The sequence below is a fragment of the Somniosus microcephalus genome, chromosome 31, assembly GCF_052327205.1.
Source record: "Somniosus microcephalus isolate GS21.2 chromosome 31, FLI_Smic_1.0, whole genome shotgun sequence".
NCBI classification, from domain to species: domain Eukaryota; kingdom Metazoa; phylum Chordata; class Chondrichthyes; order Squaliformes; family Somniosidae; genus Somniosus; species Somniosus microcephalus.
The window spans coordinates 42360532-42379174 of record NC_141017.1 but is presented as its reverse complement, the minus strand read 5'-3'; the positions used below and the strand labels follow the sequence as shown (position 1 = coordinate 42379174).

At 49.3% G+C, this 18643-nt stretch overlaps 1 protein-coding gene across 1 annotated transcript in view; it reads left to right on the top strand.

Moving 5' to 3' along the window:
* LOC147097820 (ral guanine nucleotide dissociation stimulator-like 1) overlaps positions 1–18643 on the top strand; it is a 119816-nt gene that overhangs the window by 52739 nt on the left and 48434 nt on the right. Inside the window, exons 10-14 of the mRNA XM_085971435.1 lie at positions 1947–2031; positions 2903–2992; positions 3621–3710; positions 15533–15622; positions 16074–16160. Coding sequence (XP_085827561.1) covers positions 1947–2031; positions 2903–2992; positions 3621–3710; positions 15533–15622; positions 16074–16160 — 442 coding nt within the window. The remainder of the gene's footprint in view (positions 1–1946; positions 2032–2902; positions 2993–3620; positions 3711–15532; positions 15623–16073; positions 16161–18643) is intronic.

Genomic DNA, 18643 nt, shown 5'->3' with positions numbered 1-18643 from the left:
TTTGGGGCTGGAGTTGGGGTTGGGATTTGTGTTGGGGTTTGTGATTTGGGGCTGGTGTTGGGGTTTGTGTTTTGGGGCTGGTGTTGGGGTTTGTGTTTTGGGGCTGGTGTTGGGGCTGGTGTTTTGGGGCTGGAGTTGGGGTTGGGATTTGTGTTGGGGTTTGTGATTTGGGGTTTGTGTTGGGGTTTGTGTTTTGGGGCTGGTGTTGGGGTTTGTGTTTGAGGCTGATGTTGGGGTTTGTGTTTGAGGCTGGTTGTTGGGGTTTGTGTTTTGGGGTGCTGTTGGGGTTTGTGTTTTGGGCTGCTGTTGGGGTTTGTGTTTGGGTTTGTGTTTGAGGCTGGTGTTGGGTTTTGTGTTTTGGGGCTGGGGTTGGGGTTGGGGTTTGTGTTTGGGGCTGGTTTTGGGGCTGGTGGGGTTGGTGTTGGGGTTGAGGTTTGTGTTGGGGTTTGTGTTTGGGGCTGGTGGGGTTTGTGTTTGGGGCTGGTGTTGGGGTTTGTGTTTGGGGCTGATGTTGGGGTTTGTGTTTTGGGGCTTGTGTTGGGGTTTGTGTTTGGGTTTGTGTTTGAGGCTGATGTTGGGGTTTGTGTTTGGGGCTGATGTTGGGGTTTGTGTTTTGGGGCTGGTGTTGGGGTTTGTGTTTTGGGGCTGGTGTTGGGGTTTGTGTTTTGGGGCTGGTGTTGGGGTTTGTGTTTTGGGGCTGGTGTTGGGGCTGGTGTTTTGGGGCTGGAGTTGGGGTTGGGATTTGTGTTGGGGTTTGTGATTTGGGGCTGGTGTTGGGGTTTGTGTTTTGGGGCTGGTGTTGGGGTTTGTGTTTTGGGGCTGGTGTTGGGGCTGGTGTTTTGGGGCTGGAGTTGGGGTTGGGATTTGTGTTGGGGTTTGTGATTTGGGGCTGGTGTTGGGTTTTGTGTTTTGGGGCTGGTGTTGGGGCTTGTGTTGGGGTTTGTGTTGGGGTTTGTGTTTGGGGCTGGTGTTGGGGTTTGTGTTTTGGGGCTGGTGTTGGGGTTTGTGTTTTGGGGCTGGTGTTGGGGTTTGTGTTTTGGGGCTGGTGTTGGGGTTTGTGTTTTGGGGCTGGTGTTGGGGTTTGTGTTTTGGGGCTGGTGTTGGGGTTTGTGTTTTGGGGCTGGTGTTGGGGTTTGTGTTTTGGGGCTGGTATTGGGGTTTGTGTTTTGGGGCTGGTGTTGGGGTTTGTATTTTGGGGCTGGTGTTGGGGTTTGTGTTTTGGGGCTGGTGTTGGGGTTTGTGTTTTGGGGCTGGTGTTGGGGTTTGTGTTTTGGGGCTGGTGTTGGGGTTTGTGTTTTGGGGCTGGTATTGGGGTTTGTGTTTTGGGGCTGGTGTTGGGGTTTGTGTTTTGGGGCTGGTGTTGGGGTTTGTGTTTTGGGGCTGGTGTTGGGGTTTGTGTTTTGGGGCTGGTGTTGGGGTTTGTGTTTTGGGGCTGGTGTTGGGGTTTGTGTTTTGGGGCTGGTGTTGGGGTTTGTGTTTTGGGGCTGGTGTTGGGGTTTGTGTTTTGGGGCTGGTGTTGGGGTTTGTGTTTTGGGGCTGGTGTTGGGGTTTGTGTTTTGGGGCTGGTGTTGGGGTTTGTGTTTTGGGGCTGGTGTTGGGGTTTGTGTTTTGGGGCTGGTGTTGGGGTTTGTGTTTTGGGGCTGGTGTTGGGGTTTGTGTTTTGGGGCTGGTGTTGGGGTTTGTGTTTTGGGGCTGGTGTTGGGGTTTGTGTTTGGGGCTGGTGTTGGGGTTTGTGTTTGGGGCTGGTGTTGGGGTTTGTGTTTGGAGATGGCTTTTGGGAGTTCATGGAATCTATCTCTGGGTCTGGAATTTATAAAAGTGCCTACTCAACTGAATGAATTATGTATGGAGTTGGAGGGAGCTGTTTGGGGTTTTGCATTGTGTTTAGTGCTAGGATGCCCTCGTTATTTGAGTGTTGGTTAAGCAGTGCACTCGTTTCTTTGCAGGGAGAGTGGTGTGATCTTCAGCCAGCTGTCAGAGATTTTCTCAGAGGACAACAACCACCTGAGCTGCAGGGAGCTCCTTTCTCGGGTCAGTCTCAGGACCTCTCACCGTGGGCCCTCTCTGGGGTCTGACTGAGGATATCTACAGACTGCCAGCAATGTTTAACTGGGTTAAAATGTCAAAACAATAAGAGCTGAGCTTAGCCTCGCAATGATCTAATAATCAAAATGATAAATAGGATCAATATTCCAGCCCGTGCGCCAAGGCACTGGTTTCCCAGTTGTGTAATTTACAGATTTTTCAATGTGGTTTAGTATCTCTGTCCCCTCTGCTTGCCATGTATACTGTCTGACTAACAGGCTCAAATTGTTGGTGGGGCCTGAATTTTCTTCACCAATTTTCTCCCCTCGTCATCTCTTCTGAAGGTTGAATCTTCATGTTTTACATAACCATTCACCAAGTGGCCCTTATTCATGAATAAACTTAATTGGCTATTCAATCACTGGGATATTACAGCCCGTCCTCATCGTCCTCTCTCTCCTCGTAGTCCTCCCTCTCCTCATCCTCCTCCCTCTCCTCATCCTCCTCCCTCTCCTCATCCTCCTCCTCCTGATTGTCCTCCCTCTCCTCGTAGTCCTCCCTCTCCTCGTAGTCCTCCCTCTCCTCGTAGTCCTCCCTCTCCTCGTAGTCCTCATCCTCCTCCTACTCTAGCCCCAGTGCATAAACAAGTTAGTGCAGAATTGGGGCAGTGATGAATCAGGGCCATGCAGACCACAATGATTGTTGTGTTGCTTTCGCTTTGTGAGTGTTGCACTGGAACAGACCAGGCCTCATTGGTTCCATGCTCTGTCTGTGGAACCTGGCTATGGTAGGGTTAGTGAGTCACCAATGGAGGGCAGATCAGCCTAGTACCCCCGTTACCTTATTGATTCTCAACCAGTCTCTGATTCCCACACAGGAAGGAATCGCCACCTCTGTCAGTGGCAAAAGCAGTTGCAAGGAACCCCACATTTCCTCCGGAAAGCAGCATTCACCCAGTGAGGACTCGGTAAGTGCAGCTTCACAGACACGGAGTCGGGGTCCAGGGTCACAGGGGGTCAAGGTCTGGGGTCAGGCCCTGGGGAGGTCAGGGTCCAGGGTCACAGGGACGTCCGGATACAGGGTCACGGGGAGTCAGGGTTCGGGGTCACGGGAGTTCAGGCCCTGGGGTCAGGGTCTGGGGTCACGGGGTCAGGATCCGGAGTCACAAGTCAGATTCCGGGGTCGGGGATTCAGGGACCGGGGTAAGGGGGGGGGGGGGGGGGGTGGTGGGGGTCAGGCATCGTCCTCCCTCTCCTCATCGTCCTCCCCCTCCTCATCGTCCTCCCCCTCCTCATCGTCCTCCCCCTCCTCATCGTCTTCCTCCTCCTCCTCCTCCTCCTTACTCTAGCCCCAGTGCATAAATAGGTTAGCGCAGAATTGGGACAGTGATGAATCAGGGCCACGCAGACCACAATGATTGTTGTGTTGCTTTCACTTTGTGAGTGTTGCACTGGAACAGACCAGGCCTCATTGGTTCCATGTTCTGTCTGTGGTACCTGGCTATGGTAGGGTTAGTGAGTTACCAATGGAGGGCAGACCAGCCTAGTACACCCGTTACCTTATTGATTCTCAACCAGTCTCTGATTCCCACACAGGAAGGAATCGCCACCTCTGTCAGTGGCAAAAGCAGTTGCAAGGAACCCCACATTTCCTCCGGAAAGCAGCATTCACCCAGTGAGGACTCGGTAAGTGCAGCTTCACAGACACGGAGTCAGGGTCCAGGGTCACGGGGGGTCAAGGTCTGGGGTCAGGGTCACGAGGAGTCAGGGTTCGGGGTCACGAGGAGTCAGATTCCGGGCTCGGGGAGTCAGGGACTGGGGTAATGGGGGTGGGGTCAGGCATCGTCCTCCCTCTCCTCATCGTCCTCCCTCTCCTCATCCTCCTCCCTCTCCTCATCCTCCCCCCTCTCCTCATCGTCCTCCCTCTCCTCATCGTCCTCCCTCTCCTCATCCTCCTCCCTCTCCTCATCCTCCTCCCTCTCCTCATCCTCCTCCCTCTCCTCATCCTCCTCCCTCTCCTCATCCTCCTCCCTCTCCTCATCCTCCCCCCTCTCCTCATCCTCCCCCCTCTCCTCATCCTCCCCCCTCTCCTCATCCTCCCCCCTCTCCTCATCCTCCTCCCCCGCCTCATCCTCCTCCCTCGCCTCATCCTCCTCCCTCGCCTCATCCTCCTCCCTCGCCTCATCCTCCTCCCTCGCCTCATCCTCCTCCCTCGCCTCATCCTCCTCCCTCGCCTCATCCTCCTCCCTCGCCTCATCCTCCTCCCTCGCCTCATCCTCCTCCCTCGCCTCATCCTCCTCCCTCGCCTCATCCTCGCCTCATCCTCCTCCCTCTCCTCATCCTCCTCCCTCCTCATCGTCCTCCCTCTCCTCATCGTCCTCATCCTCCTCCCTCTCCTCATCCTCCTCCCTCTCCTCATCCTCCTCCCCCTCCTCATCCTCCTCCCCCTCCTCATCCTCCTCCCCCTCCTCCTCGTCCTCCCTCTCCTCATCGTCCTCCCCCTCCTCCTCCCTCTCCTCATCGTCCTCCCTCTCCTCATCATCCTCCGTCTCCTCCTCATCCTCCTCGCTCTCCTCATCCTCCTCGCTCTCCTCATCCTCCTCGCTCTCCTCATCCTCCTCGCTCTCCTCATCCTCCTCCCTCTCCTCATCCTCCTCCCTCTCCTCATCGTCCTCATCCTCCTCCCTCTCCTCATCGTTCTCCCTTCTCATCGTCCTCCCTCTCCTCATCGTCCTCCCCCTCATCGTCCTCCCTCTCCTCATCCTCCTCCCTCTCCTCATCCTCCTCCCTCCTCATCCTCCTCCCTCTCCTCATTGGCCTCCCTTTCCTCATCGGCCTCCCTTTCCTCATCGGCCTCCCTCTCCTCATCGGCCTCCCTCTCCTCATCGGCCTCCCTCTCCTCATCAACCTTCATCTCCTCATCGTCCTCCCTCTCCTCATCGTCCTCCCTCTCCTCATCGTCCTCCTCCCTCCTCAGCATCCTCCGCCTCCTCAGCATCCTCCCCCTCCTCGTCGTCCTCCCTCTTCTCGTCGTCCTCCTCATCCTCCTCCCTCTCCTCTTCGTCCTCCCACTCCTCATCGTCCTCCCTCTTCTCATCGTCCTCCCTCTCCTCATACGATGGTATGAGGCGCGAGTTGGCTAGGATGGATTGGGGAACATTACTTAAAGGGTTGATGGTGGATAAGCAATGGCAAATATTTAAAGATCGCATGGATGAACTACAGAATTTGTTCATCCCTGTTTGGCATAAAAATAAAACAAAGAAGGTGACTCAACCGTGGCTAACAAGGGAAATTAGGGATAGCATAAGATCCAAGGAGAGGGCACATAAATTGACCAGAAAAAGCAGCAAACCTGAGGATTGGGAACAGTTTAGAATTCAGCAAAGGAGGACAAAGGGATTATTAAGAGGGTGAACATAGAGTATGAGAGTAAGCTTGCAGGGAATATAAAAACTGACTGTAAAAGCCTCTATAGATATGTGAAGAGAAAAAGATTGGTGAAGTCAAGCGTAGGTCCCTTGCAGTCAGAATCAGGGGAATTTATAATGGGGAACAAAGAAATTGCTGATCAATTAAATACATACTTTGGTTCTGTCTTCACAAAGGAGGACACAAATAACCTCCCAGAGATGTCGGGGAACATAGGGTCTAATGAGAGGGAGGAACTGAATGAAATCAGTATTTGTAGGGAAATGGTGTTAGGGAAATTGATGGGATTGAAGGCCGATAAATCCCCAGGGCCTGATAATCTACATCCTAGGGTACTTAAGGAAGTGGCCCTAGAAATAGGAGATGCATTGCTGGTCATCTTCCAAAATTCTATGGACTCTGGAACAGTTCCCATGGATTGGAGGGTAGCTAATGTTACCCCACTATTCAAGAAAGTTGGTAGAGAGAAAATGGGGAATTATAGACCGGTAAGCCTGACATCGGTAGTGGGGAAAATGCTATAGTCCATTATAAAAGATGTAATAGCAGAGCACTTGGAAAACAGTGACAGGATCGGACAAAGTCAACATGGATTTACAAAAGGTAAACCGTGCTTGACTAATCTACTGGAATTTTTTGAGGATGTAACTGGTAGAATAGATAAGGGAGAACCAGTGGATGTGGTGTATTTGGACTTTCAGAAGGCTTTCGATAAGGTCCCACATAAGAGATTAGCGTGTAAAGTTAAGGCTCATGGGATTGGGGGTAAGGTACTGTCTTGGATAGAGAACTGGTTGGCAGACAGGAAGCAAAGAGTTGGAATAAACGGGTCTTTTTCCGAGTGGCAGGCAGTGACTAGTGGGGTACCGCAGGGATCGGTGCTAGGACCCCAGCTATTCACAATATATATTAATGATCTAGATGAGGGAACTAGATGTAATATCTCCAAGTTTGCGGATGACACAAAGCTGGGTGGGCGTGTGTGCTGTGAGGAGGAGGCTGAGAAACTCCAGTATGATTTGGACAGGTTGGGTGATTGGGCAGATGCATGGCAGATGCAATATAACGTGGATAAATGTGAGGTTATCCACTTTGCTGGCAAAAACAGGAAGGCAGATTATTATCTGAACGGCAATAGATTGGCAGAAGGGGAAGTGCAACGAGACCTGGGTGTCCTTGTGCACCAGTCGCTGAAGGTAAGCATGCAGGTGCAGCAGGCGGTTAAGAAGGCAAATGGTATCATGGCCTTGATAGCGAGAGGATTCGAGTACAGGAGCAAGGATGTCTTGCTGCAGTTGTACAGGGCCTTGGTGAGACCACACCTTGAGTATTGTGTGCAGTTTTGGTCGCCTTATCTGAGGAAGGATGTTCTTGCCATGGAGGGAATGCAGCGAAGATTCACCAGACTGATACCTGGGATGGCAGGAATGACGTATGAGGAGAGATTGGGTCGATTGGGCTTATATTCGCTGGAGTTTAGAAGAATGAGAGGGGATCTCATTGAAACGTATAAAATTATAACAGGACTAGACAGACTAGATGCAGGAAGGATGTTCCTGATGGCAAGGGAGTCCAGAACCAGGGGTCACAGTCTAAAGATAAGGGGTAAGCCATTTAGGGCTGAGATGAGGAGGAATGTCTTCACCCAGAGAGTGGTGAACCTGTGGAATTCTCTACCACAAAAGGCAGTTGAGGCCAATTCATTAAATATATTCAAGAAGGAGTTGGATATATTTCTTGAGGCTAAAGGGATATGGGGAGAAAGCAGGGACTGGGTACTGAATTTGGATGATCAGCCATGATCTCATTAAATGGCGGAGCAGGCTCCAGGGGCCGAATGGCCTACTCCTGCTCCTATCTTCTATGTTTCCTCATCGTCCTCCCTCTCCTCATCGTCCTCCCCTTTCTCATCGTCCTCCCCCTCTTCATCGTCCACCCTCTCCTCATTGTCCTCCCTCTCCTCAGTGTCCTCCCTCTCATCGTCTTCCCTCTCCTCATCATCCTCCACCCTCATCGTCCTCCCTGTCCTCAGTGTCCTCCCTCTCCTCATCGTATTCGCTCTCATCGTCCTCCACCCTCTTCATCGTCCTTCCTCTCATCGTCCTCCTCCTCTTCATCCTCCTCCCTGCTCCTCATCGTCCTCCTCCTCCGCCCTCTCCTCAACTTCCTCCCCCCTCCTCATCATCGTCCTCCCTCTCCTCATCATTCTCCTCCTCCTCATTGTCTTCCCCCTCCTCATCCTCCTCCTACTCCAGTCCCAGTGCATAAACAAGTTAGTGCAGAATCGGGGCAGTGATGAATCAGGGCCATGCAGACCACAATGATTGTTGTGTTGCTTTCACTTTGAGTGTTGCACTGGAACAGACCAGGCCTCATTGGTTCCATGTACTGTCTGTGGTACCTGGCTATGGTAGGGTTAGTGAGTCACCAATGGAGGGCAGACCAGCCTAGTACCGCCGTTACTATTATGTTCGTGTATAATTGAGACACGGACTGCAGGAGTTGATTATAACAAGTCTTTACTGAATGGAGACAACCTGGAAACTGAAACTACAGAAGCCTGCTAGGGCCTTTTATACAGGGGTGGTCACTGCCGCTACTGCAGTCTGAGACCAGTTATTCCCTTAAAGGTACATACACAACAATTCCTCCCCTTTTAGATAAACAGTACATAACATTCATTTAACAACTAAATAATAACTAATTACAATTACAATTACGGTTGCTAGATACATTGGTTAAAGTTAAGCAATTATAAGTTCAGTCTTTGAGGAGGCTTCCTGATTCTGGCTGGATAACGCCTCTTTGGGATATCAGGTTCTTCTGGCAAGGTTGAGTCGGGATCAATGTCGTTGTTTGGTTCGTCTGCTTCCAATATCACCGATTCTGCGGTAGATGCAATTGGTACTTCGGTTTCATCGCCAGGTGTATCAGATCGTGGTGTGGAGTTGACGTTTTCCAGTGACTCTAGAATCTGGTCAGCATGGCGTCTTACAATGCTCTCTCCAACGTCCACGGTATACATTAGAGGTCCTTGCTGTGTACAGATCGTTCCTGGCTGCCATTTCTCTGTGCGGTAGTACCGGGCCAAAACTGGTTGACCTATCTTAAAACTCCTGGTCGGCCTTTCATTCATATTCTGAAACTGCCTGTTCTCCACATCTCTTCTGACGTTTGGCTTAACCAAATCCAAGCGGCATCGTAGTCTTCGATTGAAGAACATCATGGCTGGAGTTTGGTTGGTAACCGCATGTGTCGCATTCCGGAAGGCAAACAAGAAGTTATCCACCTTGTGTTGTAGGGGTATATCTTCATTACACATTGCCTTGATAGCCTTCTTGAATGTTTGAACAAACCTCTCGGCCAATCCATTAGTGGCTGGATGATATGGGGCGGATGTGTAAGGCTTAACACTATTGTTCTTTAAGAACCTCCGGAACTCTTCAGACACAAACTATGGTCCATTGTCAGAGCAAATCTGTTCAGGCAGCCCATTCCTGGCGAATATGGTTCGTAAGACTGTGATAGTTTTTTCTGTAGTGGTTGAGGACATTTTTATTACCTCTGGCCACTTTGTGCATCCACCGCAATTAAAAACATCGAGTCCATAAAGGGACCAGCAAAATCAATGTGCACCCTTTGCCATGAAGATGAGGGCCACTCCCATGGATGTAGAGGGGCTTGTGGTGGGGCGTTTTGGACCTTCTGACATCCTGTACAGCTCTTGGTCATCTCTTCGATTTCTCTATCGATTCCCAGCCACCACACAAACGCTCTGGCTAAGTTCTTCATTTTTACCCCTCCCAGATGACCCTCATGAAGCTCATTGAACACTCTGTCCTTCAATTTGGGTGGAATTACTACTCTGGATCCACACATCAAGGTTCCTCGGCACACTGACAGCTGTTCTCTTCTCGGCGAGAATGCTGGCAGCAGTGGTTCGCCATGTGCTGGCCATCCCTTCACCGTTAAATCATAGACCCAGGAGAGTGTCGGGTCATTTCGTGTTTCCTTTTCTATGTTTGCATTCATCACAGGGAGACATTCGACTATAGTCGAGTGGAATAACTCCACTGGATCCACTGCCAGTTCTTCTTCCACCATCGGCAACGGTAGGCGCAACAATCCATCAGCATTCCCATGCTGTTTAGTTCCTTTGTACTCGATGTCATATTGGTGTGCCCCTAGGAAAAGGGACCACCTTTGTAGCCGTTGTGCCGTCATTATCGGTACACCCTTCTGAGGGTTGAAAATGGAGACGAGAGGTTGATGATCAGTTAGTAGAGTAAATTTCTGACCGTGCAGGTAGTGATTGAACTTCTTCACCCCCTACACCAGGCTGAGGGCCTCTCTGTCAATCTGGGCGTAGTTACGCTCGGCTGAAGTTAACGAGCGTGATGCAAAAGCTATCGGCCTCTCTGAACCATCAAGGAATTTATGTGACAGTACCGCCCCAATGCCGTAGGGAGACGCATCACACGCCAGTCTTATCGGTAGTGATGGGTTGTAGTGAGCCAATACTTCTCTTCAAGTGATTAGGTCCTTACTCTTCTGAAAGGCCCGCTTACATTCATCGCTCCATTTCCATGCTACTCCCGTTTGTCGAAGGGCGTTCAGTGGATGCAGAATTGTGGACAAATTCGGCAAAAACTTATGGTAGTAATTCACCAATCCGAGGAATGACCTCAGTTGCGACACATTTTCAGGCGCTGGAGCCTTAACTACCGCTTCAATTTTGTCAGGGGACTTATGCAACCCCTCTTCATCAATCACGTGGCCACAATACGATATCTGTTTCTTAAAAAACTCGCACTTGGGGCGATTGGCTCGTAGCCCATGTTCACGTAGTCTAGTGAGCACCTGCTCTAGGTTGGCAAGGAGTTCACTGTCATCTTCACCTGTCACTAGGATGTCGTCCAAGTAACACTGAGTCCCCGGAATCCCTTGCAGGACTTGTTCCATCGTTCTTTGCCATATCGCCGGAGCTGATGCTACTCCGAATACCAGTCGATTATACTGGTAAAGACCTTTGTGAGTGTTTATCGTGAGATACTTCCTAGTGGATTCTTCAACCTCCATCTGCAAATATGCTTGTGCTAGGTCAATTTTTGTAAAACGCTTCCCTCCAGATAGTGAGGCGAAGATATCTTCTATCCTTGGAAGAGGATATTGTACTGTGTGAAGGACTGGGTTCACCGTCACCTTGAAGTCCCCACAGATGCAAACCTTCCTTGGCTCCTCAGACTTATTGTTTAACGTTTTCTTCATGACAGGAATGATGGGTGTCGCCCACTCGCTCCAGTCTACCTTAGATAACACGCCTGCATTCTCCAGATTCTCCAGCTCTGCCTCGACGGCTGGGCGAATTGCATATGGTACCGGTCTTGCTTTGAAAAACTTGGGAATTGCATTCTCCTCTATTTTTATCGAGGCGGTTACGCCTTTAAGAGTGTCCAGTTCTTGTTGAAATACCTCTTTGGCGTCAGCTAAGATTGTTGACAATCGTCCCGGAGTGACGTCGTCATCCTTTTTACCAGCCACCATCAGTGCCTGAATGGAGTGCCAGTCTAAACTTATCTTTCTGATCCATTCACGTCCCAATAATGGTGGTCCACCATCTTGCAGAATGTAGAGATACAATTTCCGTATTTTCTTGCCGTTGTATTCGACAGGCACCCTTATTTTTCCTCTGGGGTATACTTTTTGCCCCGTATACGTCCTCAAGACAATGGATGTCTCTCTCAAGGGTATGTGTGAGAATAGCCGCTCGTAGTCTCGTCGATTCATGACAGTTAGAGCTGATCCTGTATCCAATTCCATTTTGACTTGGGACCCTGCTATCGTGAGGGTGACCCAAATGGTTCGGTGATCCTCTTTTGCGATTACGTTGTGAAGTTTGAGACAGCTTAGTCTCTTGTTCCCGGATTCACTATCGCTCATCTGGTCTTCGGAACTACTGTCCGTCATCTTTTGTACTTTCCTGTACGGCTCCTTAGTAGCCTTTTTGTTGTCGTTGGTCTTCTTCCCAGACCTGCAAACTCGTGCAATGTGTCCCATCTTTTCGCATTGCCTGCATATTTTGTCCTTGGACCAGCAGTCCTTCTGGTCATGGTTTGTTCTGCCGCAGCGATAACATTTTGCAAATCCCCGTGTCATTTCGTGGGTGCCGTATTCCTGTGGTTTTGTTGTATTTCTGCAGCTCCCCTTGCTGCTGCTTCATACGATACTGCCACACTGAAAGCCTTATCTAGCGTCAGCTCTTTCTCTGAGAGTAACCTCTTCTGGGTTCCTTCACTCAGGAGTCCACAGACAAATTTGTCCCGTAAGGTATCTGCCAGTCCTGCTCCGAACTGGCAGTGCTTTGATAGCTTGCATAGTTCCGTAAGGTAATCAGCATTGCTCTCATTTTTATGCTGATTTCTCCTGTGGAATTTAAATCTTTCTGCTATCAGCAGCGGTGTAGGATTTAGGTGTTCCTGTAGGATAGCAACAATTTCGTTAAAACTCTTCACCTTCGGTTTGGCTGGAGTAATCAGGTCCCGCAATAGGCCGTACGTTCTTGCGCCCATTAAATTTAGCAATACCGATGCCTTTTTCTCATCGGCTATTTCGTTTGCCTCGCAATATACCTCGACTCTTTCCACATACGTGGTCCAGTCTTCTATTGCATTATCGAAGGCAGTGATATCGCCAATCTTTGGCATCTGGAGTGTTTACGGGATGGTTTCCTGGACCAATATGTCGAGGAACCAACCAGAGATCAGGCCATCTTAGACTGGGTATTATGTAACGAGAAAGGATTAATTAGCAATCTTGTTGTACGAGGCCCCTTGGGTCGGAGCGATCATAATATGATCGAATTCTTTATTAAGATGGAGAATGAAGTAGTTGACTCGGAGACTAGGGTCCTCAATTTAAATAAAGGAAACTATGATGGTCTGAGGAGCGAGTTGGGTAGGATTGATTGGGGAATGGCACTCAAAGGGTTGACGGTGGATAGGCAATGGCAAACATTCAAAGACCGAATGGATGAACTACAGAATTTGTTCATCCCAGTTTGGCATAAAAATAAAACAGAAAAGGTGACCCAACCGTGGCTAACAAGGGAAATTAGGGATAGCATAAGGTCCAAGGAGAGGGCATATAAATTGGCCAGAAAAAGCAATAATCCTGAGGATTGGGAGCAGTTCAGGATTCAACAAAGGAGGACAAAGGGATTAATTAAGAAAGGGAAAATAGAATATGAGAGTAAGCTTGCAGAGAACATAAAAACTGACTGTAAAAGCTTTTATAGATATGTGAAGAGAAAAAGATTGGTGAAGTCAAGCGTAGGTCCCTTGCAGTCAGAATCGGGGGAATTTATAATGGGGAACAAAGAAATGGCAGACCAACTAAATACATATTTTGGTTCTGTCTTCACAAAGGAGGACACAAATAACCTCCCAGAGATGCCGGGGAACATAGGGTCTGATGAAAGGGTGGAACTGAAAGAAATCAGTATTTGTAGGGAAATGGTGTTAGGAAAATTGATGGGACTGAAGGCCGATAAATCCCCAGGGCCTGATAATCTACATCCCAGGGTACTTAAGGAAGTGGCCCTAGAAATAGTAGATGCATTGCTGGTCATCTTCCAGAACTCGATAGACTCTGGAACGGTACCCATGGATTGGCGGGTAGCTAATGTTACCCCACTATTCAAAAAGGTGGTAGAGAAAAGGCGGGGAATTATAGACCGGTAAACTTGACATCGGTAGTGGGGAAAATGCTAGAGTCCATTATAAAAGATGTAATAGCAGAGCACTTGGAAAGCAGTGACTGGATCGGACAAAGTCAACATGGATTTACAAAAGGTAAATCATGCTTGACTAATCTACTGGAATTTTTTGAGGATGTAACTGGTAAAATAGATAAGGGAGAACCAGTGGATGTGGTGTATTTGGACTTTCAGAAGGCTTTCGATAAGGTCCCGCATAAGAGATTAGCGTGCAAAATTAAGGCACATGGGATCGGGGGCAAGGTATTGACTTGGATAGAGAACTGGTTGGCGGACAGAAAGCAAAGAGTTGGAATAAATGGGTCGTTTTCCGAGTGGCAGGCAGTGACTAGTGGGGTACCGCAAGGATCGGTCCTAGGACCCCAGCTGTTCACAATATATATTAATGATCTGGACGAGGGAATTGGATGTAATATCTCCAAATTTGCAGACGACACAAAGCTGGGGGGGAGGGTATGCTGTGAGGAGGATGTCGTGAAACTCCAGCACGATTTGGATAGGTTGGGTGATTGGGCAGAAACATGGCAAATGCACTATAATGTGGATAAATGTGAGGTTATCCACTTTGGTGGCAAAAACAGGAAGGCAGATTATTATTTGAATGGTAATAGATTGGGAGAAGGGGAAGTGCAAAGAGACCTGGGTGTCCTTGTGCACCAGTCGCTGAAGGTAAGCATGCAGGTGCAGCAGGCGGTTAAGAAGGCAAATTGTATGTTGGCCTTCGTAGCAAGAGGGTTTGAGTACAGGAACAAGGATGTCTTGCTGCAGTTGTACAGGGCCTTGGTGAGACCACATCTTGAGTATTGTGTGCAGTTTTTGTCGCCTTATCTGAGGAAGGATGTTCTTGCCATGGAAGGAGTTCAGCAAAGATTCACCAGGCTGATACCTGGGATGGCAGGAATGACGTATGAGGAGAGATTGTGTCGATTGGGCTTATACTCACGAGTTTAGAAGATTGAGAGGGGATCTCATCGAAACCTATAAAATTCTGTCAGGCCTGGTCAGACTAGATGCAGGAAGGATGTTTCTGATGGCCGGGGAGTCCAGAACCAGGGGTCATAGTCTAAGGATAAGGGGTAAGCCATTTAGGACTGAAATGAGGAGGAATTTCTTCACCCAGAGAGTGGTGAACCTGTGGAATTCTCTGCCACAGAGGGCGGTGGAGGCCAGTTCATTAAGTATATTCAAGAAAGAGTTGGATATATTTCTTAAGGCTAAAGGGATCAAGGGATATGGGGAGAAGGCAGGGACCGGGTACTGAATTTGGATGATCAGCCATGATCGCATTGAATGGCGGAGCAGGCTCGAAGGGCCGAATGGCCTACTCCTGCTCCTATCTTCTATGTATCTTGAAAATCTAAGATGGCGCCTCCTGCGCTTTGCCTTCATCCCCGATGGATCAAAATGGCACCTCCCGCGCTTTTCCTTCTTCCCCGCCGAGTTAAGATGGCGCCTCCCGCACTTTCCCGCCGCTGCCAACGCTGTTGCTGGCGATTATATTTATTTTACTATCTTGTAATGGCGACGCCCTATGGTCTTCGCGCCTCCCCGATCGCTGCTGCCAATGCCGCTCTCCGCGGTATTTTTATTTTTCTATCGCACTTCAATATTTGCTCCGTTAATTGAAGAACCGTTCCCGTCGTGGAGCGGACCCTCTGGGACACTTCCCTCCCTCTTCTTAGGTCCGAACGCTGCCCGGCTTCGAAGCACCGGCCGCGCCGTGTGCGCTCCACCCTCTCTGTCTCTCTTTGCTTCCCGACTCACTGCCCGGCCCCGTTGCAGAGCCACCCGATCGAGCTCTAGCCCGCCGCAGCCCAGGAAGGATCAGTGCACTCCCTGCCACCAGCCCGATTAGCTGGGAAACCACAGACTGGAGAACCAAGCCTGGCTCTCGACAGTCTCTCCTGCACTTTTCAATTCGATGATTTGTAGGGCGGTTGCCCACGGTCGACGCCCATTTCTCGAGTTTCATTGGATTATTTATTTATTTATTTTTTCTTTCTTCTGGCTTCAACCTTCAATAACATCGTCTGAGGTGCTGCTGAGTTGCAGGTAAGTTCGTTTCTTACTCGTCGCCAGTATTATGTCCGTGTATAATTGAGACACGGACTGCAGGAGTTGATTATAACAAGTCTTTACTGAATGGAGACAACCTGGAAACTGAAACTACAGAAGCCTGCTAGAGCCTTTTATACAGGGGTGGTCACTGCCGGTACTGCAGTCTGAGACCAGTTATTCCCTTAAAGGTACATACACAACAGTTACCTTATTGATTCTCAACCAGTCTCTGATTCCCACACAGGAAGGAATCGCCACCTCTGTCAGTGACAAAAGCAGTTGCAAGGAACCCCACATTTCCTCCGGAAAGCAGCATTCACCCAGTGAGGACTCGGTAAGTGCAGCTTCACAGACACGGAGTCAGGGTCACGGGGGGGTCAAGGTCTGGGGTCAGGCCCTGGGGTCAAGGGGGTGTCAGGATCCAGGGTCACAGGAAGTCAGGGTCCGTGGTCACGGGACTTCAGGATCCGGGGCCATGAGGAGTCAGATTCCGGGGTCACAGGACTTCAGGTCCTGGGGTCAGTGTCTGGCGTCACGGGGGTAAGGATCCAGGGTCACAGGGGTTCAGGGTCCGGGGTCACAGGGGGTCAGAATCTGGGGTCAGAGGGAGTCGGGATCCGGGGTCACGGGGTGTCAGCCCCTGGAGTCAGGGTCCGGGAAGTCGGGCTCTGGTTTCAGGGAGACGGAGAATTGGTCTCTGAAGCTCAAGGCCGTGTCTGGTGCTGAATGACTGGAATTCAGAGGGCTGTTATTGACTATGAAATCCATCTCACTTTTTCTCACAGGAAGTGGCCCAGGGGATGGTTCCATACCTAGGGACGTTTTTAACAGATCTCACCATGCTTGACACAGCTTTACCTGATTATGTGGAGGTAAGTAATCTTAAAACTGCGACCATGGGGGTGAAATTCTGCTGCTGGCATACTGGTGGTGCAAGGCATTGTACACCATCCGTGTATAGAGATTTTCCAAGGTCCTCTCATTAACATACGCTAAGTCACTCTGAGCCCAATCTGCCACACTCTGAGGCACAAAGACCGCTCAGTGGGAGTTCCTGGGCAGAGCTTTACAAGTCCAACTTCAACACCTTAAAGCTGTGTCTGAACTTCCTGTTATGGGGGAAAGGTTCAATTGTTTTGGTACTGGTGCAAGTCTAGGAAATGAGCCAGATGTACAACAAATCCTGGGGGAGGGAGAGCAGCTCTCTTTAGTGAGAGCGCTCTGGAGGTAATGTTAACAGAGGCCCTGACAAGCATGCATGGCATGTTTGGATATTAGAGGCACCCTTCTTAGCAAGCTGCACTGTGGGCTGTCTGAGAGAGGTGCCAGACAGTTTCTTCATCAGCCTCAAGTGGTTTGCTAAGGTAAGTGGTTGCATTTATTCCTGCAGTGACATCCCTGAAACACACACACATGTGTATTGACACAATATGTTCTCTCTTCTTTACACATCGTTGGCTCTCTTTTCCACGAGCACAAGGCAACCTCTATTTTAGAAATGATAATCCGGGACAAAATTAACAGTCACTTGGACAAGTATGCATTAATTAAGGAAAGCCAGCACAGATTTGTTAAAGGCAAATCGTGTTTAACTAACTTGATTGAGTTTTTTGATGAGGTAACAGAGAGGGTTGATGAGGGTAATGCAGTTGACGTAGTGTACATGGATTTCCAAAAGGCATTTGATAAAGTGACACATAATAAGCTTGCCAGCGAAGTTGAAACCCATGGAATAAAAGAGACAGTGGCAGCATGGATACGAAATTGGCTAGGTGACAGGAAACAGAGAGTAGTAGTGAACGGTTGTTTTTTAGACTGGAGGAAGGTATACAGTGGAGTTCCCCAGGGGTTGGTTCTAGGATCACTGCTTTTATTAATATATATTAATGACTTGGATGTGGGTGTACAGGACACAATTTCAAAATTTGCAGATGACACAAAACTTGGAAGTATAGTGAACAGTGAGGAGGATAGGAATAGACTTCAAGAGGACATAGACAGGCTGGTGAAACGGGCGGACACGTGGCAGATGAAATTTAATGCAGGAAAGTGCAAAGTGATACATTTTGGTAGGAAGAACGAGGAGAGGCAATATAAACTAAAGGGTACAATCCTAAAGGGGGTGCATGAACAGAGAAACCTCGGGGTATATGTGCACAAATCGTTGAAGGTGGCAGGGCAGGTTGAGAAAGAGGTTAAAAAGCATACGGGATCCTGGGCTTCATAAATAGAGGTATAGAGTACAAAAGCAAGACAGTTATGATGAACCTGAATAAAGCACTAGTTCAGTCTCAACTGGGGTATTGTGTCCAATGCTGGGCACCGCACTTTAGGACAGATGTGAAGGCCTTAGAGAGGGTGCAGAAAAGTTTTATGAGAATGATTCAAGGGATGAGGGACTTCAGTTACGTGGATAGACTGGAGAAGCTGGGGTTGAGAGGAGCTTTGATAGAGGTGTTGAAAATTATGAGGGGTCTAGACAGAGTAGATAGAGAGAAACTGTTCCCATTGGTGGAAGGGTCACAGAACCAGAGGACACAGATTTAAGGTGATTGGCAGAAGAACCAAAGGCGACATGAGGAAAAACTTTTTTACTCAGCGAGTGATTAAGATCTGGAATGCACTGCCTGAAAGGGTGGTGGAGGCAGATTCAATTGTGGCTTTCAAAAGGGAATTGGATAAGTACCTGAAGGAAAAATATTTGCAGGGCTACGGGGAAAGGGCGGGGAGTGGGACTAGCTGAAGTGTTCTTGCAGAGAGCTGGCATGAGCTTGATGGGCCGAATGGCCACCTTCCGTGCTGTAACCATTCTATGATTCTATTCGTGCCTGATGCACCTTTCACCTTCCCTGGAAACCTTCCTCGATGGTGAGTAAGGTCACCCCCCCAGTACCTACTTGTAGGCTGCCTGTTCCTGCACAGGAAAGCATGGTGGCCAATTGTCCAGCTATGACAGAGCCCAGGAATCAGTCAGTATTGCATTACCTCCCTTTGAATGCAGGCCACGAGAGCTCAGACAAGGAGGGAAAGGCAGAAAACTGGGATCCCTCCAAGTCTCCATACATAGGCACGCCTATAAATCCAAGACACAGTGGGCTGCTACCCCATTACCCCCTGAGGTGAGGGGTGAGCAGGTGGTGAATCTGAATCTGCAGGCTGGCACCACTTCTTCCATCTTTCTCAGCCCTCAATGAATCTTTCACTTACACATTCTGCCATTTACCTGGCTCTGCTATGTCATGTCAGGGAGCTGCTGGAAACATCTATCAGAAAGTGTCTTGCAGGTTCCAGTCCAGTACATTCTTTTTCCATTGTGTTTGCTTCGGGCCGTGTAGGGCCAGAGGCAGATTGACCA